At 47.1% G+C, this 21750-nt stretch overlaps 8 protein-coding genes and 1 non-coding gene across 9 annotated transcripts; 4 read left to right on the top strand and 5 right to left on the bottom strand.

Moving 5' to 3' along the window:
* The first annotated feature begins 248 nt into the window (after positions 1 to 248).
* On the top strand, positions 249 to 2596 carry F5Y00DRAFT_237630 (amino acid permease/ SLC12A domain-containing protein). The gene is made up of 3 exons (XM_048007844.1): positions 249 to 1015; positions 1087 to 1119; positions 1272 to 2596. Exons 1-3 carry the CDS (start codon positions 492 to 494, stop codon positions 2416 to 2418), a joined length of 1704 nt encoding a protein of 567 aa, XP_047864722.1. The 5' UTR covers positions 249 to 491; the 3' UTR covers positions 2419 to 2596.
* A 539-nt stretch (positions 2597 to 3135) lies between these two features.
* F5Y00DRAFT_237629 (transmembrane amino acid transporter protein-domain-containing protein) lies at positions 3136 to 5533 on the bottom strand. Its single transcript, XM_048007843.1, has one exon. The coding sequence runs from the start codon at positions 5238 to 5240 to the stop codon at positions 3495 to 3497; it is 1746 nt and encodes a 581-aa protein (XP_047864721.1). The 5' UTR covers positions 5241 to 5533; the 3' UTR covers positions 3136 to 3494.
* Positions 5534 to 5838: 305 nt separating this feature from the next.
* Positions 5839 to 5921, top strand: F5Y00DRAFT_t92. The gene has a single exon. It is a non-coding gene; the product is annotated as a tRNA-Asp (tRNA).
* A 934-nt stretch (positions 5922 to 6855) lies between these two features.
* Positions 6856 to 8263, top strand: F5Y00DRAFT_237625 (NAD(P)-binding protein). The gene is made up of 5 exons (XM_048007842.1): positions 6856 to 7069; positions 7123 to 7278; positions 7335 to 7441; positions 7546 to 7874; positions 7970 to 8263. Exons 1-5 carry the CDS (start codon positions 7028 to 7030, stop codon positions 8158 to 8160), a joined length of 825 nt encoding a protein of 274 aa, XP_047864720.1. The 5' UTR covers positions 6856 to 7027; the 3' UTR covers positions 8161 to 8263.
* Positions 8264 to 9936: 1673 nt separating this feature from the next.
* F5Y00DRAFT_81703 (carbohydrate-binding module family 1 protein) lies at positions 9937 to 11305 on the bottom strand. Its single transcript, XM_048014189.1, has 4 exons — positions 10763 to 11305; positions 10376 to 10701; positions 10101 to 10321; positions 9937 to 10035 (listed from the first exon to the last, which is right to left on the bottom strand). Exons 1-4 carry the CDS (start codon positions 11128 to 11130, stop codon positions 10009 to 10011), a joined length of 942 nt encoding a protein of 313 aa, XP_047864719.1. The 5' UTR covers positions 11131 to 11305; the 3' UTR covers positions 9937 to 10008.
* A 728-nt stretch (positions 11306 to 12033) lies between these two features.
* Positions 12034 to 13470, bottom strand: F5Y00DRAFT_237619 (NAD(P)-binding protein). Its single transcript, XM_048007841.1, has 2 exons — positions 13112 to 13470; positions 12034 to 13048 (listed from the first exon to the last, which is right to left on the bottom strand). The coding sequence occupies exons 1-2, from the start codon at positions 13142 to 13144 to the stop codon at positions 12170 to 12172; spliced, it is 912 nt and encodes a 303-aa protein (XP_047864718.1). The 5' UTR covers positions 13145 to 13470; the 3' UTR covers positions 12034 to 12169.
* A 187-nt stretch (positions 13471 to 13657) lies between these two features.
* On the top strand, positions 13658 to 16744 carry F5Y00DRAFT_81647 (fungal-specific transcription factor domain-containing protein). The gene is made up of 6 exons (XM_048014187.1): positions 13658 to 14022; positions 14109 to 14174; positions 14239 to 14920; positions 14981 to 15049; positions 15110 to 15273; positions 15332 to 16744. The coding sequence occupies exons 1-6, from the start codon at positions 13874 to 13876 to the stop codon at positions 16458 to 16460; spliced, it is 2259 nt and encodes a 752-aa protein (XP_047864717.1). The 5' UTR covers positions 13658 to 13873; the 3' UTR covers positions 16461 to 16744.
* On the bottom strand, positions 16744 to 19357 carry F5Y00DRAFT_81658 (translation initiation factor eIF-2A). Its single transcript, XM_048014188.1, has 2 exons — positions 18590 to 19357; positions 16744 to 18533 (listed from the first exon to the last, which is right to left on the bottom strand). The coding sequence occupies exons 1-2, from the start codon at positions 19172 to 19174 to the stop codon at positions 17028 to 17030; spliced, it is 2091 nt and encodes a 696-aa protein (XP_047864716.1). The 5' UTR covers positions 19175 to 19357; the 3' UTR covers positions 16744 to 17027.
* A 1343-nt stretch (positions 19358 to 20700) lies between these two features.
* On the bottom strand, positions 20701 to 21558 carry F5Y00DRAFT_253242 (uncharacterized protein; the record flags this gene model as incomplete). Its single annotated transcript, XM_048010029.1, has 1 exon — positions 20701 to 21558. The coding sequence occupies one exon, from the start codon at positions 21556 to 21558 to the stop codon at positions 20701 to 20703; it is 858 nt and encodes a 285-aa protein (XP_047864715.1).
* Positions 21559 to 21750: the final 192 nt, after the last annotated feature.

Genomic DNA, 21750 nt, shown 5'->3' with positions numbered 1-21750 from the left:
ATGACGCGAACAGCGGTGTACCCCCCACTGATCCGACAATCAGGCCCCTTGTCGGGGAGGGGCGATAGCGGCTCATTTCCCCACCTTAGTTATGATACCCCTGTACGCCATGATGACATAGGACGGGTTAAGGTTACACTACCGTACGGTCATGAGAAATAGGTACCTTGCAATAGGTACTTGGACGCTGTAATACCAACTTTACAAAACTAAACTTGGTCGATCACCTTATTAATTCCTTTCCTAAATTTTTTTTTCTTTTTCTGTTTCTTTACCTTTACTTACCTGTCTCTCGCCGAGGAATTGGATATCTGGTAGGGCATTTCGTTTGCTTCATCCATACTATATTGTTATATTTCCGACCGCGGAAAAAGGAAGACGCCATCGCGTGCGCACTATAATGGTATCGGGGCCACTACACTTCCAACAATCTTCTTACACTCTATCCAGCATTCCGCTCTCTCAGCGGAGTTCACTGTCGTGCTCTCAATATGGCGGTAGCACAAGACAAGTCTCAACCGGAGTCTGCACCACAGCTCCAGAGAGCCGTGAGTGATGAGAAGAGGAATGAAGGCTCAGATAGTGACATTCGCGAGACTTTGGTCGAAGTCTCAACTGAGAACCAACTCCTTCGCCACTTAGGTAACCGCCAGATCCAATTAATTGCCATCGGTGGCAGTATTGGCACCGCTCTCTTTGTGAGCATCGGCGGTGGTCTTGCCAAGGGTGGACCAGGAAGCCTTCTTATCGGGTACACCATATATGCTGTCATGGTTGGTATGGTGAACAACTCCATGGCTGAGATGGCAACCTACATGCCCGTGTCTGGATCTTTCATTAGAATGGCCGGTAGATGGGTCGATGAGGCATTGGGATTCATGGCAGGGTGGAACTTCTTCCTCTACGAAGCCTGTCTCATTCCCTTCGAGATATCTGCTATCAACTTGGTGCTCGGATACTGGAGGGACGATATCCCCCCGGTAGCCATATGTATAGCATGCATTGTACTTTATGCGTATGTGACCTTCCTTTAAACCCCTGGCTATTACAGCATTGGATGACATATTAATTAACATGGATTGATAGCTTTATCAACATTATGGCCGTGCAATATTTCGGGTACGTGCATTGACTCCAACCCAACAACCAACCACCAACAACCCCAGCATATCTATCGCCTAGCATATCGTAGATTTGTACTCCACAACCCCGCGACCGCTCAGACCAATTAGTTGCCGTAATTAGTATCTTTGCTAATCTAGATCGTTTAGCGAAGCCGAGTTCTGGCTAGCCAGCGGCAAGATCCTGCTTATCTGCATCCTATATATGTTTACTCTAGTCACCATGTGTGGGGGTAACCCCAAACACGATGCTTACGGTTTTCGGTATTGGTCAAATCCGGGATCTTTCGCCGAGTATATTCACGAGGGCGCATTAGGTCGATTCGAAGGTTTTCTTGGCTCTATCTTCTCTGCAGGTTTCACTGTCGTCGGACCTGAGTACCTTGCTATGGTCGCCGGAGAAGCAGAGCGCCCGCGGACGTACCTTAAGAACGGGTTCAAGACCGTCTACTGGCGATTCGCCGTCTTCTTCATTGGCGGTGCGCTCTGCGTCGGTATCGTCCTCCCGTACAACGATGAAACGCTGAAGAATGCGGATACGGGAACCGCTAATGGCTCACCCTACGTTATCGCAATGCAGAACCTTGGAGTTGGAATACTTCCCAACGTCATCAACGCTCTCATGATCACCAGTATTTTTAGCGCCGGAAATGCCTACACATACTGCGCGATGCGATCCTTATACGGCCTCGCATGCGACGGCCAGGCGCCTAAAATCTTCAAGAAGACGCTTAAGAACGGTATTCCGGTCTACGCTTTTGCGTTCGTCATGGTATTCCCCTTCTTGTCGTTCCTACAACTGTCGAACAACACGGCGCAAGTAGTGACGTGGCTTGCTACTCTTACACAGGGCTCGCAGATGATCAATTACATTGTCATGAGTTTGACATACATCTTTTTCTACAAGGCGACTAAAGCACAAGGCATTGATCGCCGCACGCTACCGTACTACGGCTATTTCCAGCCATACTGTGGTTACATCGGCTTGGTGTGGATGATTATCATCGAGGCCACTTTTGGTTACTCGGTATTCTTACCTGGACACTGGGACGTTGGCAACTTTTTTGCTTTCTACACGATGGCTATCGTGGCTTTCTGCACATATTTCGGCTACAAGATTTTCCGACGTACGAAATTCGTCTCTCCCGCGCAGGCCGATCTCATCTGGGAGAAGCCGGCCATCGATGCTTACGAGGCCTTGCACAATGAGCCCTTGACCCGATTCCGCGACGAGCTAAAGGCTATGTTCCTTGGGAAGAGGAGGAAGGAGAATTACATGGGCGAAGACCCGAACTAGAAGTTAGGACTTGCGTTTCGAGACCGTGGCTTGACTCGAGCGACGCCGGAAACGGTTCTTGGATTGAGTCATGGTTTTGGTTTGCGCTTTGTCGTTCTTAAGTAACTCCATACCACTACAAACTCTGAAATGATACTATGTCAAGCTCCCGAGTAAATAGATCAAAGAGATGACCAACAAATTCAATTGTTTACAACCCACCATAAGTAAATTTTTGCTGAGAAAGACGAGGCTCAACAATTGTAAAACACGTTTCTTCCGTCTAAAATGATATTAGAGCTCGGGCCTTTAACTATCTAAGGCTGGTATTTCTGCGGCCAATATGAGCCAGTATGTAGACATGTAATTAGGCACATAGAAAATTCGCTTTACGCAAAGGCCCGCGGAAACGCAATGAATGTCGACCCGACGACGAGCGTAATTTTGTCGAGAGGGAATTTATCTACCTTAACTTTTTGCCTGTCTCTTACTTCGTTCAGGGTGCTAACTAAATCGACCCATTTAATTTTACCATGATGGCCTTAGTGCATTAATCTGACGCATTGTAGACTTTGAATGGTTATGGTTGAGATGAAGATGTATTGTAGAGGTTCCGAGAGGGAATCTCTAGGAGACTAAATCTAATAGTACATCTGGATACTAGCGTGTCCACATAAGTGGGTCTATCATGTGATACTCATGGTCTTAAAGGTGGCGCTCGGCTTGGTTTCAAACTTGTTATGAGTAAATGAGCGAGGCTATCTAGAATTGATTAGATAGGTATGTAGTAGGTACCTTCCGGTGTCGTAAGACGATTACAGGTTACCAAGTTTATCAAATACGAATTTATATTTCTGTATTAGAATGTAACGTTAAGAGCGAGTAGCTGAGTAGTTACACTTCCGCCGACTTGATATCGGAGATCTCTCGGTGAATGTTTGATAAGAATATCTATGACTGTACATAATTCAAGGTATGATCGCTACTTAGAAAAGTCAACAACTCCAATCGTGACATACACAATCATGTTTACGTCCCAATCCCGCTTTTTATTTATGTCTCGGTGTATATCCAGAGGTGTATCGATAAACAAACGCTCAGCTCAGAAAGCTGTTGATGACGGTGATGACGGTTGTGTAGACCATAGCAATAACCCCAACTACCATGAATATGATATCCCCAGCTTTAGCTTCCCATGATTTTGCAACACCTTTATAATGCAGAAACGCTGGATAGATGTAGACTAACGGGACACAAGCAACGGATCCGATCAACGCGACGAACCTGTCGAGATTAGAAGCACCCAGTATTGAAAATGCCCCGCACCCAAGAACCATTAACGTTCTGAAGGCATTCTTGATCCACTTCGTGCGGGCGCTCCTTTTGCCCGAGTGAGAGCCAAAGATTCTGCCTTCGATGATACGGATGGCGGGGAACAGCTGGACAGGAGTTCCAACAAGGACCGCAAGCGAGTAGAGGAATTGTACCGCATTGACAAACTTGCTGTCTTGGGGGTAATTGTTAATGATCTCAATATCGGTGTTTTCACCAAACGTAGCATAACAGAGCGCTCCAACGGCAGTGAAGAGAACTGTGATGAGGGTCATAACTATAGCGAGAAGCCACTCGAAACGTTCTGGTTTGGTCATGGATGACTGGATAGGAAGAATAAGTCCGATGCCTTCGAAAGTGAAAATGGCTGCCCCGATAGTTAAGGTGTACTTCGCCGGGTTGAAGAGAACGACACTTTTATGGATGCCATTGGATGCGAGGTGTGCAATGTCGTAGTAATAGATGTAAGTTACACCAAGCAAGATGCAAACATCCGCAAGAAGCGCAACGGGACCGAGTTTCGCTATGTTCCGTATCAACACCAGGGGTATGAGAAGGATGGCCTCTATGAGAATTAAATACGTGGGGGATAACGGACTGTCGCCGTGCAGAACAGCCTTCAGAAAAGAGGTCATGTTCTCAGCTACGAATACCATGCCGGCACAGACGAACCCCAGCTGCGACAGAGTAATGGAGAAGAATATCAACCCGCGCATAAACCTTCCTGCTATTGCTTGGCCGATCTCTCCGTAACCGCCGCCGTACTTTTCCTTGCAGGCGAGAAGTAAGTGGAACGCCAACATGGTAACTGTGGAGACAGCCAACATGGTCAAGGAGGAGAATAGAATGCCACCATTGTTAAAGGCCTTGGGAAGAAACATGATTCCGGTTCCAATAAAAGCTTTCAATAGGGTAAAGAAGGTCTGTTTGGTGCTGGCGGTGGCGCCGCGCGGTGCGCGCGAAGGCCTCCGCCGTCCAAGAAGCGGTCTCTCCTCGCTTGGCTGCTCCTCTTCTTCTACTTCTACTTCTTCCTCGGAGACTATTGCCTCATCTTCCGAATCCTCCAGGTCTTCTCCAGCAAAGCTCCCGTACAGCTCCAAAAATTCAACGAAATTTCTAGTGATAGGGACCTTAGCAGCCCATATTGGGCGCTGCTGTCTTTGCTGTATGAAAGCTCTGCGGAAGCCTCCCGGGACCAAATGTTCGCGTGCGGTCAATCCATCGGGCCCGATTTCCCCATTAATATCTTGGGGGTGATGGAAAGTTGCAGCTCGCTTATGCATATTATTGGGCCGAGCAGCGGTCTTGAAGAGGTCTCGGTGTATGTCACCTCCTTGGAGTTTTAGCGAGGATTCGCCCAATTCTGGATCTGTCCGATCCGGACTCGAGGACAATGCAGGAACAGAACTCCCGGGTACTCCATCGAATTCGGCCGAATATCCAGACGGGAGGTGTTCCGCAACTACTCGAGCGTGGTGCTCGGACTGATCTGATATCGGAACGTGGGCCATTATGGACAACCAAAAATAAAAAATTGTAGGTTCAGATATTGTCTAAGCGTAAATGCACATGAGGATCTTACTATTATGTAGAAGCAAACGGCAAGTATTCTAAATTTAGATATAAGTCTTGGTATAATGCATCTTGGATCTTGGATCTTGAATCTTTATGGTAAAAGGATGGAGGTGAAGCCCGCTGCTTCAAAGGGAAAAGAATTACGGTGGCGTGTCTAAAGAATGGAAGCTTCCACTTCATGAACTCATAGAAGACGGTGAAACTTAAAAACCCAGGCGTCGAATGGATCCAATCAGACCGACAATTAGGACGATGCCAGGTGGCGGACCCACGATGCACTCTTAGTATGTAGTGTCCCTTTACAGCGCCGGTTTGTGCCGGACTTCACCACTACAGCCCGCTACAACTGGTTAGGCTTTTAGGTACAGCTTTTGCGGGGTTGGTGCTACCAACATAACTGGCTAACCTAGAAAATTCTCGCAGATGCTAGCCAACTTTGCAGCGCTTGCAAGTTTGCTCTAGTTATAATAAAAAGTTACAAACGAATCAACCATCAATCAGCACATCCAATCATCTTCCATAGGAAGGTACATATCTCGATTGGTCTAGTGGTCAGGATACCTGCTTGTCAACGAACAAGTACGCAGGTGGCCGGGGTTCGATTCCCCGATCGAGAGCATTTTTTTGTCTTTTTTTTTACCTTTTTAACATCTTTATTTTCACCTGCGAACATCGTATGAACCATTATTTGGTGTTTTCTCAATATTCCTTCTCTGAAACTCTCCCTTAGCAGTGTATTTTCGTTCGTATAGTAATCTCATCTTCCCTGCATAGCCTGTCTCAATAAACTTAGCGTTAGTCTTTCTTAGTCATTCCCTGCTACTTCATCTTTGCCTTCGAACTGTTTTGTTAAGGTGTTAGTATTTCTACTAATACCTAATCAAATTAAAAGTTCAAAATTATACTTTACGGGCTGGTTAAATTGACAGGCGTTACGACGTTGACCTTGGGATACCAGCTTAGCTTCCCCATATTGAAGCTGAACAAAAATTCTAGTCTGTGCCATCTCGCTATGGAGCTAGCGTTACATCATCAGGTAAGGATATGGTCGCAATGCACTTCAATCTACCCATTCGGAAATGTTACTATTTTTTAGCTTTGCCTATTTTGTACCTAGGCAATAGGTAGATATTTTGTTGATATTTTACGAAAATATGCTGAAAGGTGAACAAAAGACGTCTCTTATGACACAAAGTTAGGTAGTTCTAAGTAATGGCCAAGAGAATCAATTAGCAATGTGCCACCGAGACGATTTATGACTGCGGTCGGGGAGAGCGATGATCGCATATAACGTCAGGTCCGATGAATAATTCCGCGTCGGCCGACGAGAAAGTATTCGAATAATAGTATTAATAATGGTTGCCGGCATCCTATATGAATCCGAACGGCCAAATTGGCCGTGAATACGGGCGAAAGGCCCAGTCGGCGGATACTATGCCTAATAGAGGGATTACTAAACCTCAATAGGTGGGGGCATTTTCGGTCGTTGGTCCGAGTTAACGGGGCCGGACGGACGAAATCATCTCCCTCTTGTTGCCGTAAGATGTATACCGGCGCATCCACACCGTAACCTCGTATCTAAAAATGGATATACTATAGACACTTGTAAACTATTTAAACATGAACATGTGCCCTGGTTAGAGGAGCATACTTCAAGCTTCCAGCCAGCAGCACTTACACATTTACATCTACCAACTACCACCAAACTACTTGAAGAATAAAAATGCCTTCCTACGTGGTAACCGGTGCATCTCGAGGACTCGGCGTAAGTGTAGATATACGGCCTAATTAAAAAAGAAATACTAAATCGTGAAATAGTTCGAGTTCTTACGCCAGCTCTCTGAGGATCCAGCAGCAATTGTTATCGGACTTGTTCGTAACAAAGACGCCACCGAGAAAAAAGTGTCTTCTGAGATCGGACGCTCCAACATCCATATTCTACACGGAGATTTGGAAGATTATAAATCCTTGAAGGTAAGATAACTCATTTAAATCAAGCACATAAGATGGACTATTAACATGTTGCGTAGAAAGCGGCGGAAGACACCGCCAAGATCACCGGAGGCAGCGTGGACTACATCATCGCCAATGGCGCTTATCTTTCCGAAAGCTCGGCCTACTTGACGCTGACCGACTTGTGAGGTTTTTCAGTTTTCCAGTTTTTTTTTTTTTTTTTTTTTTTTTCTTTTTGTGAGAGAGATAACTCTCAGAGCCACTCACTAACCCATCTCAATCAATCAGGGGCGAAAATCCTGAGAATCTAGAGGAGGAGTTTACTAGGGCCTTCAAAACAAACGTAATTGGAAATGTCCACCTCTTCAACTTATTTCTGCCCTTGGTCCGAAAGGGAGAAGCCAAAAAGGTTATTTCGATCTCGACTGGTATTTCCGACTACGACTTGGTGAGGGAGATAGAGTTTGATATGTCCGGGCCATATACGACGAGCAAGGCAGCTCTCAACCTCGCGGTCGCCGAGTTCAACGGTCAATTTCGCAGCGAAGGAATTCTATTCTTCAGTATCTCGCCTGGTGTTGTTGCGACGGATGGACAAACTAACTCGACCAAAAATCGTGAGTTCTGCTTCCCAGTCGCCTCCATACTCAAGATCATTTGTTTTATTCGTTATCGTGCTCGGGAATGTTTGCTAATACTTTCTTGGTTAAAGTCTCTGAAAGGGAGCTTCAAAGCGCCCAAAAGATGTTCGGCAAGTTCGCCAAATATGCTCCTCACTTTAAGGGCCCAATCACTCCAGAAGAGTCCGTCAAGAGCGTTCTAAGTGTTATCTACAATGCAAGCCTTGAGCGTGGAGATGGGGGGTCATTTGTATCCCATTTGGGCACCAGGCAATGGCTTTAAACAGTAGCATAGATAGGTGGTATGTTGGTTTAAGCACAGCGAGTAGCTAGAACCTTTGGAAAGGTCTCGGTTAGATTGAAATTTAGGAACATATCCTCCTCTCCACAAACGTATCATTTATATGCCTGCGGTGTCATCTATTTATCAGCCTAGTGTGTAGCTTTCTATAACTAACACCGTTGAAACTGTTTAAGTATGAACGTCAAAATAAAGATCCTAGGAAAGTTATGGGTCCCCGATGCTTCAGAAAATATCGATAGCTTATTCTTCACCCGCCTTGGTCGGCTAAGGGTGTTGATCAAGTTAATAAGAAACTTGCTGGGGATGTTCATAATCTGACTCGAATAATACGAAAGTTACGAGATAGCATATTGATCCTACTAACGAGATGAATAATGATAGACGAGAAAGAACCACGTGGTTGATAATACTATTTGATCTATCATTTCCTACTATTATATCATCTTTGTTCAAGGTTGCCGAGGTCGCCGACACTAATGATATAAATAAGTTACCCCCCAGTATATGTCACAAGGTTCATATTAATGAGGCTTGGAATACGTATATTCTTCTGATCTAATAAACGGTATTGGTCCTGAGGTCCCTGAAGAGAGAAAGAAGAAGAAGATTCCTTTGAAGGATAGCTTCGTGGGGTAGTTATAGCCCCAATGTGGCCCTGTGGGGGCCACGTGACCTCGGATCAATGTATAATCCGTGTGACAGTATATGTTAAATAGGGATACAAGGATTTTTCACGATGTCTCGGAAGGCTAGGTACAGACAGCACGCTTTCCTAAGCCACGTGGTTCAGCCGCACAATGATACAAAGGAAGGGGGTCGAATCATTATTTCATAAAATGAAGACTATTAACTTCACTCTTTGATAAAGAGAATGTCGTATCACGTGGGCGTTGCGTTTTCCAACAATAGCCTCTTTTAAAATCTAACATGTCAAAACGAATTAGATGAAATTAATCAAGCACTGATATTTTGTTCTAATACGAGATGCAGGAAGTATGGATATATAACTGTGTATGTGAGCTGCGATGGAGTTGAACAAGATGGTAGGCCAAGGCAATCTGTAATTAATTCTTCCCTACAACCTCTTATCCATATCATAATTGAGCTGGACGTTTTTTTTCTACCCAAACTCATAGCACTAAAACCTACCTACAACATGTCATTCGATGCTAGAGTATGTCACGTTGGTAAGGGGCAGGCGCGGAGTATGGGTACAGACCCTGACAGCCAACCTCCCGCCGACGAAGGTCGAAGTGGTTACGAAATCCCTTGGAAAGAAGGCAAACCACGACCGAGACCACGTCCACGGCCGGGACCACACCCAACCCCGAAGCCGAAACCGAAGCCAGAGGAAGCTTCTCAGAGAGATGGCATGTCTACTAGAGACAGTCACCGACATCGAGGTAGGCGAACTATCCTGCACCGTTCCTAAACAGCGCATGTTCCTAACATTGCTAACACTGTTCAAGGTTAACTTGATTTTCAATTCCCTTGATATGCCTTTGGTTGAAGGACTAAGACATAGATAGAGGAGTATTGACAAGACGATGGGGCATTAGAAAGGGAAGGGGTATCTCTAGCTTACTGTATTCATATATTTTACCAGGTCCTAGATGGTGCTCTATTCGTAAGATAACAAGATAAAATTGAGAAAGAAATAGAGAATATTTGAATAACCATTTATTATATTATTTAATCACCTTTGTTGTCTCAGACTAGATAGGAGAACATTTTAGGCAGCAAGTAATTCACATTATAAGCAAATGTAGCAGTAGCTGCATATTAATACTTCGTATTACTATTCTAAACCTTGTATCTAAAAATGTTTTACGCGCACTGGTAGTAGTACTCGTTCTATAACGTGCAAGTTAGTAAAACCCATATCTATCTGCAATAATGAGTGAATCAATGTAACATACCTGTTTCTTGCAAGTGTACCCACTGGCGCAAGTGCTGCATCCCGTGAAGCCAGAGCCACCGCATTGAGCCCACTGCGCAACAGTACATCCCGAAGGAGAGGTAGGTGTCGTGGGTGCTGCGGTCTTGGTGGAGGTTGCTAGTGTTGTGGAAGCAGGTAACTTCGGTGTGGTTTGGGAGTCCCCGCCAGAGCTAGCTGCCGAGCAAGTGAAAGGATCGGGGCCTGGCCATGTCTATGTTAGTGGATGTTGTTGAGCCGTTCGAGATGGATACATACCAGGGATGATGTATTGGCTATTTTTGTCCATGGAGTAGATGTTGATGAGGAGGCCCGGATCATCCTGCTTGTAAATGCCGGGGAGGCTATAGGTTGTGGGAGTCTTGGTGGCTGAACCTCCTGAGATATTGATCTGTGCGCATTCCATGTACAGCTGGACGCCCTGACTGGATCCAGCGGCGTGAAGAGCAATCATCTCAGCACGGAGGAGGTATTGACCATCTGGCAGACAGTCCGGGATCGTGATCGGTTGCTTTCCCTCGTTATTGATAACATTCGAGGTACCCCACACCCCGTTGCTATAACCATCTTCCTGAATCTTGAACCTGGATAATAGTGAGTACTCGATAAAAATTCGCGTTCATACTAAGAGAATAGTTAACTTACCAGCCATCGCCGTATCCTTTGTCAGTCGTCGCATCGTCGACTTTCTTGAGGTAGGCGAGTGTAGGTCCCAGATGGCTCGCGTCCATCACATCACTGGGGCCAGATGTTAACGTGTGCCTCCAGATAGCATTGACTGTGGAACCAGCTTTGACGTCGATGATCTTGTCAGAGGGCGTGGTCGGGTTAGGACCGCCGTTGCAAGCAACATCGTTGGATGTCACATCGCTGATAGGGCCATCGTAAGACGGCGTTCTTATTCCGTAAGACACCGGATTCGTCACACCGTTTGCCTCGAGTTGAACGAAGATTGTGTGTGCGCTCGACAAGCTGGCACTGGCAATGGCAGCCGCTACTAAAGAGTATCTCATTTTGGAAGCTTGATAATGCCGTCTTACTGTTGAGACTAAGACTCCTGTCGATCTTAAAAACTGCGAATGAAAACCCGGGGTCAGTCATCTATAAATAATTAAGAGGGCTGCCACCACAGTTATGCTAGAGTTGCTAATCCCGGAATCCGGATGGATCACACGGTAGCAACTGACCGCGCAATGGTGAAAAGCCATGGTTGGGTATCATTAAAGAACCAATATTCTCCTCCAATGGTTGGCGATGCGGAGGCTCTGAGCGGAAACAGAACGACCAAAATTCCATAACCATCCTAGCGTTTCGATAAGTTGTGGTGTGCTGGGGAAAAACGAACGATCGGCGGAGGTTGCGCATCCGGATCTATTTTCGGCAGCCCCTTTATTGACAAGCCAGGGTAGCGAAGACCGCCGCGAAATCCCGGCTCATGTGATGCTGGGCGAACCCCAGAAGAGCCCAGCAACTCGGAAATAAATTAGATGAAGCCGCTTAAGCATGAACCCCAGACCATCAGCTGGTTTGGTCGAGATTCCTATTCTGTGTTGGATACCGTTACCACGTTCTTGCTTCTTGCCAAGGCCCAACCAAGCCGGGATAGCGGCGCGAGATTCAACTATGACGCTAACTTTTCAAGCTTGACAGTCGGAATCGTGTCCCGGATCGGCGGAATATCGACCGTGGACGATTAGTGCACATACATATCTGGTAGCCTCATATTCTCAGCGAAATATTTACCTAGGTAGGTCCCTAAGGTAGGCGAATTCAATTATATCAATTTCATATCGAACTATCACTACGTAAATTGATTTATCCCTGACACGGGTAGGTTTCAGACAGAGTCGCTTGATTGTTCCCTGGGTATTTAATGCTTACGTGGGGGCTTCTACTGGTTTTCACGATCCTGCAACTTTTAATAGCAACTCATCGATTTAGTTATGAATATAGAAGAATTCGGTAGCTGAACTCTACTTCAAACTAAAACTTCAAGACTAACATGATCTAACGTGGGTAAGATACTGCTCTATCCCCTACAACCACTGATCATCACCCCTCGGCATTGTACGTGGGGATGTTCTTGGCCACGATAGCCTCCACTTCAGCCGGGCTCAACTGCTTGATTCCCAGGAGCTCATTATCAAGCTTCTGAAAGGTACCGCCGTAATCCTTACCCCAAATGCCTACCCTGAGAGTTGAGATGAAGACGTTTGGCGTGTATGCTGTCTTGTTTTCTTCCAAAGCGTCCTGGAGTCCCTCGTCGAGCGACGTGACGTTCTCAACCCATCCTTCTGTCCCGGTATACTTTTTGAGAATATCCGCAATCTGCCTCAAGGTGATGACAGTCTCTTGAATGAAGACTGGGCGATTCTTGGTCTGTTCAAAGTTCTTCAGCACACCCACCACAGCCTTGCCAACGGTGGGGAGGGTCGTGCTCGAAGCGGTATTGTTTCCTCCATCTGGCATTAAAATAGTACGATTCTTAACGTCAGCGAAGAACCCGACACGGATCGCCCAGTCCAAGAAAGGTCCGCAGAGTACGGCTGTCCAAGTCAGACTACTTTCGGCAGCTGCTTTCTTCAGTGCTTTCTGGACTTCGACCTTGGGTTTGTTGCAAGGCAGCTGTGAAGCCTTTTCGTTGAAAGTGTTGGAACCGAATTCGGATGGAATAAAGCGTTTCACCCCTGCCTTGACTGCGGCGTCAATCAGGTTGATCTGTGCGCCCAATGACGAAGTTGTAATAGCCGAGACAACAGCATCTTGACCCTGAAGTGCCTCCGTCAGAGAATCGAGCGAGTTGTAATCGACTTCCTTGACGGTGACATTGGACGGCCAGATATGAGAGCTGCCTTTGCGAGTTATGACAGTAACTTGGAAACCAGCCTTTAAGAGTTGCTCAAATACTGGCTCTCCAAGATCTCCCTTAGCCTATAGAATGTTAGTGAGGATGAAAAATAAAGAGGTGTTATAGCAGTTTCCTTGCTCACTTACACCTGCAATGGCGACCTTCGTAATAGTAGTCATATTGATTGATAGGATAAGTAAAAGTTGAGAGAAGCTGTATTTCTTATCAAGGTCTTGAGGATGATTGCTACTGATGAGAAGTGATATGTTTCTATTTCTTTTTTCCTTTGGGACGAGCAGATGGCTTTATACTTCTACGTCCTCCATATTGCATTGCAAATTGTCTTTTAGTAATCGTCATTTCTAAGACGATTACCCAACCTACTGACGCCATAAGGAGTGATGTTATTAGAAAATATTCGCCTTTGAAACGATTCGCAGACAAAATCACCATAGCGGAACCTCACCGAAGCAGTATCCCACATCGGTCAGATCTTCTTCCTACGTGATCTTCCTTTAGAGAATCAACCTGCCCACCCCCCACATTGGCAAAAGCTTCATCCCACATCCCACATTTTAATCCCACATTGCCATGACTAATATGTGCTTACCGGTGATATCGGATTACTGTAAGTCAACTCCGATATCTCCTTCATCGCCGTCGAATCTTTCTCCCATTCCACATTCCACATGCTTATTCCAATCTACACATCCACATATGTTCAGGTGGGAGGACTCATAGAATTGCGAGAATATCCCTGCCAACGAAGACTCCACGGAAACATTCGACGCTTTAATTTCTCGATCAAGTTAGGTCGCTAGCTGACTAGACGTGTATTGGTCTAATCTTGCTTTGTTGGCCTGTGTGAGGACAGGGGGCGGGAGTACCTATAGGCGGAATGTCTCGATATGTCCTCGTTACCAAAAAGTTGGGAATGCTCGTTTCCTGGGTGTGACAAACGCTTCACCAGAAAGGAGCATCTAAATCGACATAAACTAGGCCACAATCCAGAACATCAGTATAAATGCCCTGTATGTGGACGGCGTTACGCGCGGAGGTATGTGCGTCATCCCTAGCTTATTGGCTCTCCTCTCCTCGACACAGTAACCGATTTTATGGCCACGTTGCTAATATCGACGTTAGCGATGTGTTCAAGAGACATGTAAAACAACATAACCCAGATGTTTCTCAGCCACCAGACACAAGAAGGTGAGTAGCACTTCGGGTAGCTCGAGATTACCTATCACTTACATGTTTCGCGATCGACTTTTAGAATATGTCTACCATGCGGTGAGCGAAGCACTCAATGCGACGGGAATTCCCCTTGCGGAGCTTGTGCTTCGAGTTGGATAGAGTGTCGCTGGGTTGGTTCAGAAGACCATCATGAGGCTAGTATAGAATCAGCGATCGTGTTGCCGGCGAGCGGTCCCAGTCAAGCAACATGGCTTCCACCAACTCCGGAAGGTTGGAATTCGGGACCATTCCCGGCTACACCCTCGTACCCAGAGGCTTCAAATGACTTGAACCTTGTTCATGAGGAAAATGGCACCCTGGGACAGGCTGGCTTGGTCCATTCTACATCAAGTGCTAGCGCAGCTAGATTTGAGCCAACTCACTTCAACACATCGAATATTACCCATACGCCTCTTCAACAGACGTCGCCGCCAATAACGCAACCTCAAACGACTTCCGAATCGCCTAGATCAGCCATATTGACAGATTCACAGACTACTTATCTAGACACGAACTCACCCAATACTAAGAGGCTTGTTGAACTTTTCTTCCAAGAGATTCATCCGTACTGGGCTATCTTACACGCACCTACGTTCGAACTGGAGAAGACACCACCGGTTTTATTGGCGTCCATGGTTATATTGGCTAGCTGGCTTGAAAAGGGGCCTGATCACAAAAACCTTGCTCCTATTCTCTTCGACGAAGTAGCTCGGATTCGAATGGTGTGAAATACTGACCCTGCTCTGGAATCCATCTTTCAATGGCTAATACCCGCCGCCTAGGTTCCCCATCCGCCTTTACATTTATTACAGGCCGTTTTACTCTATATCGTTTACACAACATGCATGTTGGTATGTAACCTAGAGATATATACATCTAGTACCATTTTTATCTGGTATTAATATTCATAGACTACGGATGGTATGGTAGCAAAAGCCCTCAACCTCACGGGTCTATTGGTATCGACCTGTCGATATCTTGGCGTTTTTAACGGCCAATACTCATGTCACGAAATGAGTGGCCTGGCCAGTGGTTGTCCATTTGTTGCTTGGCGAATACAAGAGCAACTAAATAGGTAGACCCTACATCATCCCAAATATATTGCGAATACTAACAGTGCAATTCACGCCTAGACTCGCCTTTTCTGTTCTTCGCATCGACGCATACCTCAGTATGCTCTTAGACCACCCTCCCTCAGTGCGCTATCAAGAGTTATGGATTCCTCTACCCAAGTCCTCTCAACTATGGGCTGCTTCCAACGAACCAGAGAGACGCGAGCTCCAATGGAACGAACCAGCGGGTCGCGAAAAGGCGCTCTTTTCATTCTTCATGCGCGACGCCCTTAATCCCAACCGCGGAAAGTTACCGTATTGCCTCACCGACATCGACTACCACCTAAGCACTTGCGCAACCCAGACGACTATCTGGGAACTAGCACGAGAAGCTCATAGTTCCATGTCAGACGAGCTTGCCGAAGAGATTAATCCTGGTATCTTCGTCGACATGGCACACCCACACCTAACCCTCTGGCGAGACAAGCGCAAGCAAGACTGCCCCCTGCTCGAGCAATACTTCTCAGGCGACCTCTACGGCCCCGAGCATATCCTAGCCCCGCTCACATTCACACTAATGTACATGTCCACACTGAAAATGTTCGCCCCCATGAACGTCCTACGTATCAGAGGGCATTACTACAAATCCCGCCCCGGCGCCGCAATCCCAACCCGCAAGCCGCAAGCGCACCTCCTAAGCTGGGTCTCGACCGGGTGCCCCCGCGCCGCGCTCTGGAACGCCGCGCAAATCTGCCGCATCTTCACCATCGAATCCGCCCGCTCCGACTGCGACTCCCGGGGTGGAATTACCTGTCCCCTCTTGCGCACGCGTCTGCGACTCAACCCCCTGCTTATCCCTGGCGTGCTCATGAGCGCCATCGTAGCATGCTCCTACGCGCGTCTAAAGGGGCGCTGCGCGAACTGCCGCAGCGACGCCGATTCTCCGGGGGCGTCCTTCTCAAACACTACTAGCGACGAAGTAATCGACCTGTTCGAAGCAAAGGAGCAGGACGCGACCTTCCAGGCGTGGAAGGACCACGGAACACCCGTTCCGTACTGGGGCGGGATCTGCAGCAGCGAGCGCGTGCGAGTTTGTAAGTGTCAGCTCTCGAGTCTCGCGGCCTGGTTCCGCGGCGCATTCGTGGAGGACGAGGCTGCGGAGATGGAGTTTGTGCTTTTCCTTGCGGAGCTGAGCGGTGAGACGAAGTAAGCTTACTTTCGGTGCTCATGAGGGCGCTACTGGATGGATATGAATATATGGAGTAGGGAGTTGCTAATGATTCGGATGCGCAACGAGAATAGCCCGAGAAACTTGATGTTATGTCAGAGATGATAGATAGGTAGCTTCCCGTTACCCCTTGTACAAGGCGACTTAGTTGTAAATATTATCACAATAGATTCGCAACATACACGCCCATGCCACTTGCATGTCAAGTCAATGATTCGCATTCCATCGCTTCAAATGGAACATGTTTATGAAATACATGCTGACTTCGATGTGGGGGTCCTTTTTAGGACCGCATAGAATTAACTAATACAACACTTCGCAAAGGCAACTCGCATTCGCATACCCTCTCCGAGAGCTGAGCAAAAGCGGCCCCGCCAGCCTTTTTCTCCCCCCTTAACGCCAATGATAAGCCAGATATGATACCCGATCACCTAGTCCAAAGGTACCTTAGGTTCCCTCGTTCATAGGCGTCCGTATTAGGACTAACCAGAACCAGACCTGAAATATCGAAGCAGCTCAGTGGAACCTTCACCGTCAAGAAGCTCGTAATTAACGAGTCTCTTTCTCCAAAGCCTCCAATTCCTTAACCACCGAGGCCTTCGTAGCGATCTTCTTCATCTGAGTGTCCTCTAACTTCTCGCCGCCAGCATGTCTCATTTCGAGGTCCTCGATTGCGCGGATCTTTTTCTGCAAGCTGCGCAGTTTTTTGGACGCGGGATTCTGGCTGCCGGGTGAGAGCAAAGCGTCGGGAGTAGGTGGCTGAGATGTCTGGATCTGGGGCGCAGTCGGTGGTGCCTGTCCATTTTGATGCGTGCCGCCGCGGTTACGTCCCTGGTTATTACCACCCTGGAAGTTATGTCGCGAGCGACTCCGATCATGTCTTCGTTGGTTGAACTGCTGACCACGACGCTCAGGACTGTGTCCCTCGTTTCCAGAACCAGGGCCTTGGTCCCTAGCCGGAGGCGCTAAACCGCCATTCTCTTTCCTTTCTCCATCCCTGTTCTCGGTGTCTTTGGCCTTCTTGTTGTTTCGCTTTTTCTTATTCTTCAGCGCAGCCTTTGACAAACTGTCGTCGCCGTTAGCGCCATCGGCCGGCACTGCCCCAGGAACGCCACGCGCACCAGATTCAAGGAATTCTGCACCAGGAACTTGGCGACGCGACCTTCCAAATCCATTCGGACCCACGTTCTGAGCACCATTGCTCATCACATGGGCGGCACCTCCCTCGTCCTCTCTTCTAAAGTGAAGCGGCGTTGACATGCCTCGGGCGCCGGGAGGACGGTAAGCACCAACAGGCTTTGACGGAGTCTTCACTGTGCCCAGGTATGCGATAGCCGAAGAATGGGGGGTGGGAACCGGGTGTAGGGGGTCGCCCTGGGGTAGGTTCTCCAGTGGAACAGGTCTCCAAGTCACGTTATAGAGCTCCACCATATCCTCATGGTACATGATACCACCACCGACATGCCAGATCTTAACACCATTATCAACACGGAGACGTGGGGACGTTGTGGCTGTCATAATATATCGGCTGTCAGGGCTCCATTGGCACACACTAGGATTGCCACTCTCAATGGTGCAAACCTTACGATAATCTTTCTCCAGATCGTAAACGTCAATTTGACCAGCCAGGTTGCCGAATCCAGCAACTAGGGTAAATCGGCCAGTTGGCGAAAAGATGATCGTATTCCGAGGAGCAATAGGAAACGAGTGAGTGGCGACCGCCCTATGGTTAAAAATCGTGGTTTTCGCAGGCATATAACCATAGATCACACCAAACTCTTTACCATTTGGAGACCACGAAACATCGTGAATCGGCCCATCCTTGTCTAAGCTTACACGGGCGTCGAGGGAGCCGTTAGCGGAAAGGAGATAGAGATTGGTTTCTCCATAATAACTCTTGTTCGATTTATCAACATCTGTTTGTGCCAGCACAATCAGGCTTGTTCCCAAGCTATTCCACTTGAGCTGAACCTTATCGCCCTTGAAGAAAGTCTTCTGAGAAATCGAGTTCGTGAACTGAGGAACGTTGTAAACCTTGACAGCGGCAGGTTGTCCCTATATCATGTTGTCAACTTCATGTCAAGTAAGAGAAATTAAAAGGGAAAACAAACCTTCCGCTCGGGGATGAAAACCGCAACATTGTGGCTTTGACCAGGAGCGATAGCAAAATCGGTCACACCTTCGACTCGTAGCTTATCCCAGACTTTGCTCAGATCATTGCTTTCATAGAATTGCACTTCGTTGGTGACAAGACGGGCGCAGAACTTTTCATCAAAGGTATATTGAAGGTTCCAGCCAGTCTGGGACTTTTGAACAAACCGCCCTATGGGTTGCTTCTCGACGTCATCGGGGAGGTCTTCGATAGTTCGCCAGATCTTCAAGTTCTTTGTCGCATCACCAGCCTCGTCCTTAGCAGGACGCTCCCAAGTGCTTAGGAAGGAACCGCGGGGAGAAAAGGCGACTTCGAAGACGTTAGGGATAGCTATGCTAGTTAAAACATGGCCAACAGATGCATCGACAATGCAGACACGTTCGCTGGATACCCAGGCTAGATATCGGCCACAGGGCGAATAAACACAGCACCGCAAGTTCCCTTCGGGTTTAACGAATCCAGGGAGAGGTTCGTAGACAGGCGCGGCATCGGTAACGCCGATAGCCTTCTGGGTTCGGTAAGCAAACTGCAATGGACTCGCCATGACTAGTCAAAGTCACAGAAAAATGTGAATTGCAGGGTTTATTGAAGTATTTTTCTTGTCGTTTGTATGAAGATTCTCTTGCCCAAGGTTTGAAATAATGGGCGTGCGTGCGTGGGAGGAAACCGAGTAGATTTATCAAAAAGCTTTTCTCAGTTGACCTAATAGTGGGCTCGATGGTGACAGGGTGACAGCTACTCTAATACCAGTTAAAGATATTAAACAGGTTGATATCTCGGTAAACTCGTATCAAGTAGATAATTTGTCTGGTTGGTAGGACGGGAGCCCGCAAGAAAGTCGTAATGAGGCAACAGAGAAAGATGTTGCTGCGCCGCGATAAAGCTTATGGCCTTGGGTTGGTGATGCAGTTTAACTTGTCGGACCAGATTTGACACCTCGGATAGGCACGCGGGGGCGAAGAAGTAATAAAAACGGCAAGAAGAATAGAAGGGAACTTGACAGGTCACCCAGAGGCAGGAGATTGACGAGAGGCAGTGGGTTGACGTGACCGTAACGAAACGGAGCTTGAGTGGGCTGGAGAAGAAAGAAAGGGACGAGGTGAAAGACACGAAAAATTAAAAGTAAAAGCGAGTCATGACTGCCGCCCACTGACAAGGAAATTTTTGCCATGTAACCGGACCCTACTACGCCTACTTCAGCCACACTTTAACTCTAAATAGCTAGCGGCGTTGGGGCTCACTTAGATTATTTTCCCACTTCCAGCCCCACGATCGACGGGGCTAGACCTAATAACCCCTGCAACCCAATAGGTTGGCAGCTGCGTTTCTGCGTTTTGGTACGAAGTATTCCCCAAACTTCTATTTTGAGACCAGCACGACTTACGTATGTAGGCTTTAGCAAGATGAGTCCTGAACTTAAAACAAATTCGTACAACCATACTACCTACCTATGTAAGGTAAGGATTAATTAGGTACGCACTATATTTAGGTACCTAGGTAGAGGTAGGTACGTAATAGGACTGGGGCTAGAAACGTCCATCAATACCTTCTAATATTAACTGACCCTTATGCAACCATCTGGATTTAACATACTACATACTTTAGTACATCAAGTATAGTACCTACCCCTTGTATTCGCTGAAGCAATATCCAAAATCCAGACTTTGTTTTATTCACCTAAGATTGTCTCGTACGTCTCCGCGAAGAGAAATACTCCGTATAACTGGGTGGTTATACGGTAGGTATGTTTGCTTTGTTCACCGAATCGGACGACAGAAGAAGACGGGTAAGTCGAAAGTCATAAAGTCGTGGGGCAACCACAAACTTACGACAGACGAAAACGTTGCCTTCATCTCATCATTATCTTCTACTTGCTTCCCTAGCACGAATTTACCCCAAGAGTGTAACTTACTTCTTGCAAGTTCACTACCTCCTATATCTTGAGGTATTGTACTTGGGGCAAATCTCTTAATTCCTTAGGGAAAGCAAGTCAAGAGTAAGATCGAAAACGAATATGTTATTATTCCATGGAGGAAGCATGAGCCCCCCAATAGACTTCCTATGACATCTCTAATCCAACAGTTCCGTCCACACAAGATACAGATTGGGCAACTTTGATTTTTCGTACAGCCTAATCTTCTTACCATCTTCCTCGACCTCAAAAATCCACGTGGGAAACGCCACTAAAGTAGAACTCCTGAACGGCTTCGGGGGGTTAGACCATACATGATGCATTTGAGGCGCTCCGCAGTTGATCTGTATTGCCCGATATCCCCTAAATTTCATCTCGAGCATTATGAATCTTGCTAACGCTTTCATGAGCCCTTGGCCATAATACCCATGCCTTGTTCCGCTACCGACCCGTTCAATAACCTGCCCGGCCGCCGTAGGTTCCCATGATCCTTTCGGCCGCGGGTCATGTGCGTCATAATATTTACCCATGGGAACATTCAGGGGTGTGGCCTTCATTGCAGCCTCCCATCCTTTCGGGTCACCAGGGGCGAATTTGTCGAATGATAATGCAAATCCAACAATCGGAAAATCCAACGCATCAAGTAGTCTTTGCCTTCCATTAACCTCTAGATTGGGGTCGTCGATATCAAAGTCGTTCCAATAACAGGCACCACCTTTAGCAGCTGATTCGGGCCTCTTAAATACGAACTCCTTGTCCCAGATGCAGAAAGACAGGCCGTTCTTCATTGCCATTTCAGGCATCTCATAGAAAGGTTTGCAGGCATGATAGGCCTTCAATGCTTCTCTTGCCTGGCGTCCTTCATATATTGGGCTCCAGATGGGTGAGTCGAAGTAGTGGGTAAAGAAACTCAAGGCCGCGATCGACTCAGCAAGATCAGGGGTTACTAGCCGGATTTCATACCTCGAGGGTAACCCAATCCCGTGGCTATTCCGTATCGGAGCACCTGGTCCCATCGTCATCTACTACTCGGATTTGTACACCGTTGAAGTTATTCCTCCCCTTTAAAACCGGCGAAGTAGGCGACGCCCAAGTATCAAGTTCACCTAGAAGGTTAAATAGTATGAAAGAACGTCTCTCGTCAGCGCTAACTCTAAGATATCTTATATTACCTAGATTTTTATTCCGGGAATATACGAAGAGGTATA

The sequence above is a fragment of the Daldinia vernicosa genome (genome assembly GCF_022497035.1).
Source record: "Daldinia vernicosa strain CBS 139.73 unplaced genomic scaffold F5Y00scaffold_24, whole genome shotgun sequence".
NCBI lineage: Eukaryota > Fungi > Ascomycota > Sordariomycetes > Xylariales > Hypoxylaceae > Daldinia > Daldinia vernicosa.
Note: the sequence above shows the minus strand (reverse complement) of the source record. Positions and strands in the feature narration are given on the sequence as shown.

Bases quoted from the DNA above. Each gene is read 5' to 3' on its own strand.
- F5Y00DRAFT_237630 (XM_048007844.1), top strand. From the start codon at position 492: ATGGCGGTAGCACAAGACAAGTCTCAACCGGAGTCTGCACCACAGCTC. The intron at 1,016-1,086 runs GTATGTGACCTT...ATGGATTGATAG, and splicing joins GCATGCATTGTACTTTATGC to CTTTATCAACATTATGGCCG. The intron at 1,120-1,271 runs GTACGTGCATTG...TAGATCGTTTAG, and splicing joins ATGGCCGTGCAATATTTCGG to CGAAGCCGAGTTCTGGCTAG.
- F5Y00DRAFT_237629 (XM_048007843.1), bottom strand. From the start codon at position 5,240: ATGGCCCACGTTCCGATATCAGATCAGTCCGAGCACCACGCTCGAGTA.
- F5Y00DRAFT_237625 (XM_048007842.1), top strand. From the start codon at position 7,028: ATGCCTTCCTACGTGGTAACCGGTGCATCTCGAGGACTCGGC. The intron at 7,070-7,122 runs GTAAGTGTAGAT...ATCGTGAAATAG, and splicing joins GTGCATCTCGAGGACTCGGC to TTCGAGTTCTTACGCCAGCT. The intron at 7,279-7,334 runs GTAAGATAACTC...CATGTTGCGTAG, and splicing joins AAGATTATAAATCCTTGAAG to AAAGCGGCGGAAGACACCGC.
- F5Y00DRAFT_81703 (XM_048014189.1), bottom strand. From the start codon at position 11,130: ATGAGATACTCTTTAGTAGCGGCTGCCATTGCCAGTGCCAGCTTGTCG. The intron at 10,702-10,762 runs GTAAGTTAACTA...ACTATTATCCAG, and splicing joins AAAGGATACGGCGATGGCTG to GTTCAAGATTCAGGAAGATG. The intron at 10,036-10,100 runs GTATGTTACATT...TGCACGTTATAG, and splicing joins GGTACACTTGCAAGAAACAG to AACGAGTACTACTACCAGTG.
- F5Y00DRAFT_237619 (XM_048007841.1), bottom strand. From the start codon at position 13,144: ATGACTACTATTACGAAGGTCGCCATTGCAGGT. The intron at 13,049-13,111 runs GTAAGTGAGCAA...AACATTCTATAG, and splicing joins CGAAGGTCGCCATTGCAGGT to GCTAAGGGAGATCTTGGAGA.
- F5Y00DRAFT_81647 (XM_048014187.1), top strand. From the start codon at position 13,874: ATGTCCTCGTTACCAAAAAGTTGGGAATGCTCGTTTCCTGGGTGTGAC. The intron at 14,921-14,980 runs GTGTGAAATACT...CCCGCCGCCTAG, and splicing joins AAGTAGCTCGGATTCGAATG to GTTCCCCATCCGCCTTTACA. The intron at 15,274-15,331 runs GTAGACCCTACA...ATTCACGCCTAG, and splicing joins ATACAAGAGCAACTAAATAG to ACTCGCCTTTTCTGTTCTTC.
- F5Y00DRAFT_81658 (XM_048014188.1), bottom strand. From the start codon at position 19,174: ATGGCGAGTCCATTGCAGTTTGCTTACCGAACCCAGAAGGCTATCGGC. The intron at 18,534-18,589 runs GTTTGTTTTCCC...AACATGATATAG, and splicing joins TTTTCATCCCCGAGCGGAAG to GGACAACCTGCCGCTGTCAA.